At 31.9% G+C, this 11,617-nt stretch overlaps 1 protein-coding gene across 3 annotated transcripts; it reads left to right on the top strand.

The window, feature by feature from the left end:
* Positions 1-290: 290 nt before the first annotated feature.
* On the top strand, positions 291-7,395 carry LOC134242712 (protein archease-like). 3 transcript variants are annotated; one of them, XR_009986907.1, is made up of 8 exons: positions 291-420; positions 2,508-2,532; positions 3,164-3,277; positions 3,827-3,909; positions 5,816-5,868; positions 6,099-6,135; positions 6,478-6,752; positions 7,199-7,395. XR_009986907.1 is itself a non-coding variant. In XM_062724841.1 (8 exons), the coding sequence occupies exons 1-8, from the start codon at positions 381-383 to the stop codon at positions 6,565-6,567; spliced, it is 453 nt and encodes a 150-aa protein (XP_062580825.1). In that variant the 5' UTR covers positions 333-380; the 3' UTR covers positions 6,568-7,395. The 3 variants fall into 3 exon arrangements, 2 of the variants coding, with proteins under 2 accessions (XP_062580824.1, XP_062580825.1); XM_062724841.1 differs by adding an exon at positions 2,796-2,806 and having other exon boundaries at positions 333-420; positions 6,478-7,395; XM_062724840.1 differs by having other exon boundaries at positions 6,478-7,395.
* The last annotated feature ends 4,222 nt before the right edge of the window (positions 7,396-11,617 follow it).

The following is an 11,617-nucleotide window of genomic DNA, read 5'->3' as shown; positions in this document are numbered from 1 at the left end:
TAAATAAATAAATAAATGAATAAATGAATGAATGAATGAATAAAAGATTAAATAAACAAATAAAAACTAATTTCAATGTCGACAAATTAATTCTTCGGCTTTTTAAATAAAATTTTATTGAATTATGCATAAATTTCTGCATCTGAGAATAGCACTACTAGTTTTCGTTATATATTCCGAATTTCCTCTCTGCTGTTTTCCGAACTCGATGTAAATTTTTTGCGCGCATGCGCTCTGCCTGGTTATAGAGGCTGGTTACGAGATGTAAAATTGTATTTATATTATACCTCGAAAAAACGACGTTGATTGGTTAACAAAAAATTTAAGCATCTGGCAGAGGCAGATTTGTTGTTTACGATCTGTGTCAGATTGCACAAGAAATGGCACATGGAGGGGACCTACCAGAAGTGAAATATGAATGTAAGTTGTTTTTTAAGTAATTTATTGAATGGTATCTATTGAAAATCGATAATTTTCATTTAGACAGAGTACAAAATTTTACTGTTATATAGCATATATATATATATGCTTATGGACACATATTTCTATACCACTTATAAGATGTTTCTGTCAACCTCAGAACTTGTCAGATTTATGTCAGCCTTCTTGTCGACTTTCAGATAATAGCATAATGTAAGGGAACTCAAGAATTGTTATCAAGAATCGCTAGGCCCTATTAAATCATACAAATGCCATAAACTGACATGATGATCTAAGGATGATCAATTTTTAAACCAGGACAGGGTTCTTCAAAATAAGTTGATGTTACAGGATTTCAACAACCTTGATTAAAGTCAGCATTTTGTAAATTCTATAGTTGTGATAATGACCTCAATAGCAAATTCACTCCAAACGAGATTCATAGAGAAATTTTGTACTGGCATCTAATCCGTTCAATCTCTTCAGTCTGGAAGTCTTATGCACAAAGTTTCAATGGACAGGGAATTCAGTTCAACCCATTTTTATTGAACAAATGGTTGAAATTAGCCTTTGAGACAGACTGAATGGCCTAGTTATTGAAAAAAAATAGATTTTATAGTGTAAGTCAGTTAGGACAGGGACATATATGCTAACAGGTTAGGGAATTCTTGCAAGTTGCGGGATTTTTTAAGTCAGCTTTAATTAATTATATCTCTAATGCTATCAAATATTTCAGATCAAAACTTTAAATTATCTATCAAAAAATATCAAAGATTTGTTTTTAGCATGGATTATCTTAGTAGTCGTTACATTTATTTCTAAATAAGCACATGTCCCAGTTGGGAAATCACTGATTTCACAATTGTAGAGTGTTTGTTTTCATTGTATTCAATTGATTTTAAAATGAATGCTTTAAAATTTATTAAAAATTCATTCCAATACATAAAAGGAATAAATGACAATCCTGAGTGTTTAACCCTTTCAACACTGTAGACCGATACATCGGTCTGATAAAATTTTGTCTTGGAACACGGTAGACCGATACATCGGTCTCAGACACTAAACTGAAAGTAAAACATTTATTCTTAGAAATAGAAAGTGTTCTCTGCACAAAATCTTTCGCTATGAATTATGGGTAGAATGATGTAAACATCCGTTAACAAATATGGCGGACCACATGGCGAAAACCACGAAAAAATAAGGAAAATTATATGATTAGTAAAGAAAACGAAGAAGAAAGCAAAATGGCGGTAAACAACGAAATGTCCGATCCTTCTGGCGATGAAAGATTTAATAAAATCAGGGAATTAGACATTATAGATGTTTCTAAACAACAAAAATATGAGTTATCAACAATGTTGTGAAATCTTGTCGGAGAAAGTTGACTCGGAATCGGAATATCAAGGTTCCTAAACAGAGGATGTTTTCCACGCCCCAGACTTCTTCCGATGTCCTGAAACACCCCATTTTATTTATTAATAATTATGGACTTACTTTTCAATTAATTCTGACATATTGCATATCATTTTACTCGCAAATAATTTCTCTTTTGAACGATGGAAAGAACATAACTTATTTTGAAACTTCATAGCAGCAAATTTATTAAATTATTGCATAAGATCCGTTATAAAATGTAATTATGAATTTTATTAGTGTTTTTGACTTGATAAATAATTTTGTATATATATAAAATTTATATCATTTAAAAGAGACATGCCTCACCTTTCTAATGATGTGTCATTTATTAAAATATTCAAAGAAATAAAGAAGTTGTAGTATTTTTTGTGACGGAAGGTGAAATGTTTAGTGATGCCCCAAGTTACTCAGTGTACCAGGGGTTGGTTGATAAAAGTTACTCAGTGTTGAAAGAGTTATAAGAGTGCTTGTTATTGTGGAAGATTTTAAACATTCTTCTTTTACATGTACTATTACATGTAATTTGTATGGGTTTGATTCATTTGTATTAAATTATTAGATATTTTAGTTTTGCTTTAAAATTGTAATTCTTGTAAACTTGAAAACAACACATGAAAGAAACATAGACATCTTCACATACTTGGTATTATGGTTTTGTTTTTGTTTTGCAGATCTGGATCACACAGCAGATGTTCAGTAAGTCATATTCATAATTCATATATTCAGTCTTATGTCAGTGCCAGATTGTTCTTGAAATTTATGTTTTAATTATTTTTTTTAATTTTAAAGTAAAATGAACATATTACAAATCATAATTTCTAGATGTGTTGAATAAGATATTTGATTATAACTTTTTTGGGGTCAATTAATAGTCCTTGTGTACTTATAAGAAATTAATGGCTATAAAGAAGCCAAGTTTAATTTGCATTGTTCCTAACAAGTCTTTCTTTTTTTTCCAGGTTACATGCATGTATCCTTTTCATTAAGAAAATGCTGACAAACATTAACTTGATTATCATTTTGGAAAAGGTTTTGTCATTAAAATCACAAAATTTGTGTATTGATATGTAGAAAAGGGATAAATTATTTCTTGGGTTGTTGGATTTCAAAGTACATAAGCATAAAATAAAAAAAAATTCTATGGTATCATAATTGTGCTTGGAGAAAAAAGACAAATTCTTGGGTTTTTTGATTTTAATATTTCAGTATACAATACAATGTATATACTTAAAAAAATACTTTTATTTGTGTAATAAATATATGTGTAGTTATATACATGTATAGATCAATCCTGCCAAATTTTTGTTTCCTTGACCTGGTTGCTCAGGGGGTGACACTTTAGAGGAGGCATTTGAGCAGTGTGCCACTGCTATGTTTAATTACATGACCACAGATTATGACACAGTTGAAATGACGGGGGAACAAGAAGTGGAAGCTGAAGGTAATTATTATTAAATGTATTGTTAAACCTGATTCTTCTTCAATATAAGTTTATTTGACATGAACTGTTCTGTTTAAAATTTTAATATATATCATTTCTATACATGTACATGTATATTTTTGTAATGGTTTATGCCATGGATATCGGCCTGGGTAGCTCAGTTGGTAGAGGTGCAGGGGTCCCTGGTTCGATTCTCGGTCCAGCCATGCATTTTCTCCTTTCCTGTGACAGATTTAGTGCCGTTGACCACCCCTGGACTAGCAGGTGAAAGTCCTGCCAGGGGCAATAAGAACTGGGGTTGTGTCTTTGAAGATGAAGACCATTTAAGGAGGGAGGAATGTAATGGTGTGGGCCTTGGATATCGGCCTGGATAGCTCAGTTGGTAGAGCACCTGACTAGAGATGAAGAGTCCCAGGTTTCATTCCCGGTCCAGCCATACATTTATCCTTTCCTGTTACACTTTTATATCCCATTTTCTGTAATGATAGCTAGAGACTCACTGCAAACTTTTTATGATGAATATTATGACATTCATTGTTTCATTTTCAGGAGATGATTTGATGGGTTTACTATTCCACTTTTTAGATGAATGGTTATTTGTCTTTTCAGCTGACTCTTTCTTTATACCTAGGGTAAGGTTACTTTAAATTTCTTCTTATCACTTCAGATCTGTATCTTGTGTATTGAGAGAGAGAGATCATAGTAATTATAATATAATTGTTATTTACGTATAGAATAAAGTGTTTTTTCACACAAAATCTCATCACAATGCTGCATAGTAAGCAATAGGGACAATATACACTTTCAATACACTAGGAACACAAAAGTGTATACCTACTGTTTTGGATCCATCCCAAATATCTGTCCAGTCATGCATGAAACTACAGTGAAAACTGTCTAATCTGACACCTGTGAAATCTCACATACTGTAAATTCCGACGTTAAATTTCCCATTTTACTTATTTTCATGTTACTGAGTATTTTAGTTTTACATTGTGCAATCCATCTTTGCTAGCCAAGGGTTTCTGATACTCTACTCTCCTCATAATCCCTTGGCATATGGTGTTGATAGAAGTTGAGTTTTTTTCTTGAGTTCTGATCGGGATTCAGTACACCCAGTCGACCAATCAGCAATTGTTTTTTGTAAATGATGATATTTGCATTCGGGATACTTCTTGACTCTTTAATTTTGGAAAGTAAACAACTATCTGTAAGATAACCTGCAATTCTGTGAATAGCTATGAAGTCATCCAATATCTTCTAAATATGTGATGAAGAATCTATAATAGAGAGGCTTAGTTACAAGTGACGTATTTGACGTCAAAACATGATTTAGTTATACGTTCACGTGAACGTATGCAAATTTCGTGATTGGAGAGTACAGTAAATTAATTGTACGGCATTGTATTCATTATTTATTATTTTTAATTTAGACAAATCAATTGTGAATACCGGTATTGGAATTTATACTTATTCTAGTCATAGATATCATAAACTATGAAAAATTATTATATGCATTGTCATCTCACTGCAGTGAAGCACTCTAAATATTTTGTTTCCTAGTATCTCTACAAAACAAACTTTTAATTCTGCATCACTTTAAAAATGGAAGCAATCATAAAAATATTTGACGATAAAAAAAAACGACCACATTTTGCACTTTGTGGGGGGGGGGGGGGGGTACAACAGAAAACCTTTTGAAAACGATAAAATGTGAGGGCTCAATCATTATAATCATCTAGAAAGGAGGCATGGAATAAAATTTAATATATCAATACATTGTTAAAACCAAAATCAGACACACACCCCCCCCTTTAATTTTTTTTAAATACACGTGTGCTCTGGATCTTTACAAGTGCTAGTACAAAAGGAAAAAAAAAGTTAATGAAATACCATCTCCACAAGAACTTGACTTTACACATATATACTACCTATAACTTATTAGATGAGGGGTTATATTTTTTATTATGTCACTAGTGCCTATGGATGTTATTGAATAGAAAATATTTTATTTTAAAAAAAAATTAAAGAATATATATAGAGTGTTAAAATAGGTTTTAATAAAAAATAATATAAAGGGAAAGAATCACTGCCAAGAATTTTTATTTGGTGCATTGGCGGGGTCTTCTTCAAATGAATCCTGCATACAAGAAAATAAACATGCTGTTTGGTTTCAGGATTTTAGGATGTGATCAATCAATTGGCTTGCCTGTTAATTTGCATAAACGCTGAAGGTGTTTATGCATAGAATTATCGCACAAATCAATGGAATGATCATCGTCATGAAATCGAAAAATGTGACAGTTATTCCTTATATTTACATGCACTTCATTCCGCCAATCCACATGCTACAAGCCCTGCTTCTTGTCTATTTGTCCCACCCTGCATGTGATTTTTTAGCCGCACCTATCGTTGAACCAGTACATTGATGGAGAAATAAAGGACATTAACTATTTGTAATTTTATCTCGGACAAAGACATTGGAAATGTAAATATGAGATAATACATGTACTTAGTATTTTCATTTTTTTCTTACAGAAAATAGTTATTACAGAATTTGATAAAGAAAATTTTAAAATTAAATCAGTAGGGTAAGTATTACCTTAATATAATTAATATATTATCATATAGTACTTATTTCAAGTTTGCTTTATTTATTTCTATCAAACAAATAAATGTTATTTAATTTTTATTGATTAAATTATTAATGGTTCTCATTATTTATTGTATGTGTTCTTTTATTTTTTGTCAAATTGTGTATTCCTGTTTTATCCTATTTATATGTGTATTTAAAGAATGTTGTTGTTTTCTATATTTGTAGATATGGTGAAGAATTTGATATAAAGAAACATCCACAGGTACAGACATAATATGTTAATAGAACAAATTTAAGATTTTATACAGGCACATTTTATATATTATTAGCCAAATCCCTTACTTTGATTGTACTATAATTAATAATACAGTCAATACTTTTTATTTCAAACTTGATTTAATATACCAAAAAAAATTACCTTATAGATATTCAACAGATAAGTTAAAAATGTTTTAAAAAAATTAATAAGACTTCCAACTCAGTTTGACATATTCATGTGATTTCAGATATTGATGCTAAAGCTCATCTGTATAATAATTATATGTTTGTGAATTTGAATGACAATATAGACACTCAGTCCAGGTTCATTTGTTTTTCTTTACAGGGTACGGAGGTGAAAGCTATCACATATTCCAACATGCAGATTTATGACAAAGAGGGGCAGCATGAAGTGTTTGTTATTATTGACATTTAGTATTATTGTTCTGTAACAATGGGACCCTCTTTCTCTGAGAGTGGGATAGTTGACTTGCAATATATTCTCAAAGATCACAGTAAATAAACTGTGCATAAGATTTTTAATTAAAAGAAATGGTTTGATTATCTGGGGTTTCCAGCTTTAAATTTATGTTATATCTATTGGGAAATTAAATACTGTAAGTTGTTTTAATTCCAAGGTGTTAAAATTTCACTATCTCTCTAAAAGTACCATATTGCAATGGTTTTAATTTCATGGTGCAAGAAATTAGCTCAAAATTTTGTATAAGTATTTAAACATTTTTAAAAACTAATAACATTTACAATGGGTTTAATTTCGTGAAAAAATGATATATCACAAACATAGAGAAATTAAAACCATTGTAATTAGTTGCCAATCCACTGTAATACTGTATACAGGGAAATTTTCGATCCCGTTTTATTTTCGCCCGTTTCGCCCTACTATCATTTGGGCGAATTTAAAACGGGGCGAAATCAAAGAATACAGTATAATTTCTTAAACAAAACTATGACTGAGCGAATTTAAGACGGGGCAAAATTGTTTGCAAGTGTGAAAGGGCGAAAATAAGACGGTGCAAAAATAACCCTGTATACAGTACTTCTACCAGTTTTGAATGTTCAGATTTGAAACTGTTCAAGGGAGAATTTCTTCATTTTGATTTGACAAATAAACAATGGACAACATGTACCTTTACATAGGATATGCAATTTTTCTAGTCTTTGGTTTATCATTGTTAGATGAATGACTCATGCTGGTACATGTATATGTATATTTAATAGAACAAAATAAAATGGCCATTTGAAAGCTTATTATTTCCTGAAGTTGTATTACATGTATCAGCTTTATAGCAAGAAAAGAGGAAATAAAGAAGCATTGTTGGGATCCAAAGACTGAATTAAATCTTGAATCTGGGTCTCACAGTCCAGCCAAAAGCCAACATATGGTTTCATACTATAGGGGTTTTACACCTAAATGCACAACTCATGTAAATAAATTATCATGCTTTTATCAGTAATTCATAAACAATGTAGTATTATATAGATCCACAAAAATTATGAATTAATTAATATCAATTTGCAAAAAGGGGAAATATAAAGAAAGTTCACCAGATAGGAAAAATTATAACTCTCAACCCTCTGAAATTTGTTCTCCATATAGGAGTACAGTAGTGAACAACTAGATCCCAGGGAAATCAACCCAGCCAAAAACATGAAGTATAAAAGTCCTGGTATCTACTGTTCAAAAGATATGGCCAAAGTAATAGTCTGGAATTTTGGTGTAAAAGTGGGTCATACTCCAAGGTCAAAAGGTCAAATTTGGTGGTACCAAAGAAAGGTCTTGTCACAGGGAATACACATGTGAAATATGAAAGTCATAGCTCCAAAAAATCAAAAATTATGAGCAATGTTAAAGTTTTTGCAGACAAACAGAGAGACAGACAGACAGACGGACTGACACAACAAAAACTATATACTCCCGAAACTTCGTTTACGGGGGCGTAATAAAGTATTGCATTGCCGACTATGCCCTTAACAGGAATTCTAAGGGCCTTTAGTTCAACAGATTACTGAGTATGTTTATTATTATTTATACACCCACATAAAACACTACCCCCTACCCCCGGCCATGGCAGCTTTTTGTGAAGGCTAAAGTTTTTCAAAATTTTATGCTGTTACCCAAAAGTTCCTATTAGAATGAATACGTATATATTGAAGTCTGAAAGCCCTAGCGAAAACTTTTCAAAACTAGTTATGGTCAAGGTTAAAGTTGGGTAAATTCTTGCAAAATTTGGTCAAATTCAAGGTTAAGGTCAAAAGATTTAATATGTTTTTATCCAAAGAAAGGTCTTGTCACAAGACATACACATGTGAAATATGAGAGCCAATCAAAAGTTAGGGCAATGTACATATTAAAGGATGATGTGACATAACTGCTATCTGGGGCCCCTTTTTCCTTGACGAATTATATTTAATCTAGAACGATGTTGGTAGTTTTCAAACATGAGTGAATAAATACGATGCCTTTTGAATAGTTTCAATAGTTCAGACACATTTTAATTATAAGGAATATTGCATTATCTTTGATTTTTTAGACCCTATCACAGCTAAATTCGGCCAGGTTTGTGCGAACATTTTCTTTTGCGGCAAGGGAATCATCAATGGGCGGGTCTTAGTACAATAGAAGGATATGCGTGTCTGAGAAGACCTTATATGGCTATTGTTATTGTTTAGCACTTAGTCATTGTCCAATCCGATAACAGAACAACAAAACATGCTTTTACTACGTCCAAAACACGTGGTTTAGGTCTTTATCCTTTTCTACATTTCAAACTTTTATAATGGTCATCCAATGCTGTTTATACTTAATAATACGCATGGATTTTCAGGGTTTTTAGGACAAGAAATGCACATGAAACTTGTATTCACTGATACTCGGGAATACGTGTAGACCTAGCGAATTGCTCACCAAACACGCTACAAAACTTTAAACTAATGTATATTTATCAATTGTTTGTAACTGTATATAAATTTTACTGTGGTCTCAGAAATGATACATATGTAGATCCGTGTCTAATCTGTGACTCAAATGCATAAAAAATATCGGAAAGCAGTAGAATTCCAAGCACGTTTCCATAGTATTTTTGTGGTACTCACTCGTAACGAATTTCATTTAGCTGATTGGTCAGTTAGAAAGTATCGCCTGTGCCTCGATTAGCATATGAATTCATTCTTACGTCAGAAAATCTTGTTCCGTCGATCTGTTTATAATGGGAAAGGCCAACTAGATTTTAAAATTTTTTTAAAAATAGAAACATATAGGTAGATTTCAATAAAATACAGTGACCAGCCAAAGGAAAAAATTGTACCTACCTGCGCTCGTATATTTTAAGGGCTTCAAAGATTGGGGCGGGGTTAAAATGCAATGGGAATTGAATGTAAACATGATACCCCTACCCCAATAAAAGATCTATTTCTTTCAAATCACGTTTCTAATTTTGTTAAAAATAGTATTCTATAAAGGTACACACATCAGTGATTAGTTACAATTTAATTTTTTGTCAGTATACGAGGGGCCGCAAGTCACCTCATCCTTTTGTAGAAAAACAGCCAAACAGACAGATGGACGGTTAGGAAAAAAACCATATGCCTCCTCCCAATCTTTGATTACGGGGGCATAAGAAATTAAAATTAAATGTTTAGCTAAACAAACAACAAATGAAAAAGTCTTGTTTTATTAGATAACAATAAGATGTGATTGTTAAACAATAATTCCCCCGTATGACAGCGAATTGCACAGGTCGAAGTTTCTCAGATTTAAGTACACAATTCCAAGGTTAAGCTGAAGAAATTAAAAATTTCGTTAGCTAAAGAAATTTAGGACGTCTCAATCAATATCTTTGTAAAATAATGACAGCCCAGATACAAATCACTCGAACGTTAAATGCATGTAATAACCAAGGTTAAAAGTGTGCATAACTCCAAGGTCAAAGAGTAAATATTTTTGGTACCCATGGGGAACGTCTCTTTGTAAGAAATGCAATATGTGAAATATAAATTAAGCCCTCGCAAAAATTAACTGTTCAAAAGTAATGCATGGTCATTGCATCATGTTAAAGTTTTTAGTCAAGGACTGAAGGTCAAAACTGCTGGTATCTAAAGGAAGTTCTTGTCACAGGAATTATGAAAGCCTTTTAAAACTGTGCAAAAGACATGACCAAGATTAAAATTGTTCAAAAGTTGGTCAAATTTGTAGGTGAAATATATGTAGACAAGCTCTTTAGTCCATAAAACATTACATATGAGCAGAGCAAACACGGACCTCAAAAACAGCAGAGGTGGGATCAGGTGCATTGGATGAGTGAGCATCCGGTCCCCTGTCGACCGTTGTGTAGTTGAGCAATGGACTAACAATTACATGTAGTATGAAAAATGTCAGTCAGGATTTGACTCAATGATAATCAGCATAGATAAGGTCATTGTATTGACCAAAGAACTTGCGAAATGGTGACTTTAAACGAGATTGCTGAAAATTTTGTTTCATCAGCTCGTTTGTCAATAATTCACCTCGTTTTACATATGTTTTAGAAATTGTACATACGTAGCGCATGCTCTTGCGTCAAAGTAAACATTGTTAGTCTTTTCATCAGATATTAACCTATTGAAAATGAAAGCCCTATTTTTAAAATTATTTTTGTTTTGTTAAAATGTTGTAGGTAAGGTTAATATGGTTCAAGTTTTTACGATGGTCATTCAAGGTAAAAAATGAAGACCATGGTCAAGGACAAAGTTAAAGTTTTTGCAATCATGCAAACAAACAAACGGACAGCACAAAAACTATATGCTCCCGAATCATTGATTACAAGAGCATAAAGAGTTGATTCTCTTTATATTCGATTTAGCACGACGATTCAATGTACAAGATAATGAAAACATTTAAAGAACGAGTTGTCTAAAATCTGTTGCACCGCGGGTGTGCAACAACTGAGTCTAAAATAAATTGAAAATAAAATATTAATTAAATTACAGGAAAGCTAGCAAACTACAGATACATGTAGGTAAACCATTTTGTTTGATTCAATATTGCTTTATTTAGTTATATCTGTCGTATTTGAGAATATTGAGAGGAAAATGTATCCTGTCGAGGCAATTCTAGTTAGATTTTTTTTTTAATTCAGACGTTATTTAAGGTTTGTGCGCGCTGTAATATTTATTTATAAAGTATTCATTTATTATAGAAGTATACATGTATGTGACTTTGGATAAATGATAGGAATGAAAATTAATTAGTTTCATTAATGATTTGTCAGTTTGAAGGAGTTTGCACTGTTCAATCAATATTATCAGATTATTGTTGTATTTGTCAGTTTGTATTGTTCAATCGTTCTATCTTTGAGTCTTAACTCCCTTTTCCACGTTTGCTTTGACATGTGTAGTGAGAGTCAGAACAGGCATTATACTATACTTAAAACCTCGAATTTCAATCAACCATCTGGTGCTTTGTCTTTCTTTACCTCATGCCATGCAGT

The sequence above is a fragment of the Saccostrea cucullata genome, unplaced genomic scaffold, assembly GCF_032062105.1.
Source record: "Saccostrea cucullata isolate Sc308-1 unplaced genomic scaffold, CSIRO_AGI_Scuc_v1 ctg138, whole genome shotgun sequence".
Lineage (NCBI taxonomy): Eukaryota > Metazoa > Mollusca > Bivalvia > Ostreida > Ostreidae > Saccostrea > Saccostrea cuccullata.
Note: the sequence above shows the minus strand (reverse complement) of the source record. Positions and strands in the feature narration are given on the sequence as shown.

What these genes read in the sequence shown, in the direction of transcription:
- LOC134242712 (XM_062724841.1), top strand. Translation starts at nt 381, where the DNA reads ATGGCACATGGAGGGGACCTACCAGAAGTGAAATATGAAT. An exon ending in ACCAGAAGTGAAATATGAAT is followed by an intron (nt 421 to 2,507) that starts GTAAGTTGTTTT and finishes TTTGTTTTGCAG; the next exon opens with ATCTGGATCACACAGCAGAT. An exon ending in ATATAAAGAAACATCCACAG is followed by an intron (nt 6,136 to 6,477) that starts GTACAGACATAA and finishes TTTTCTTTACAG; the next exon opens with GGTACGGAGGTGAAAGCTAT.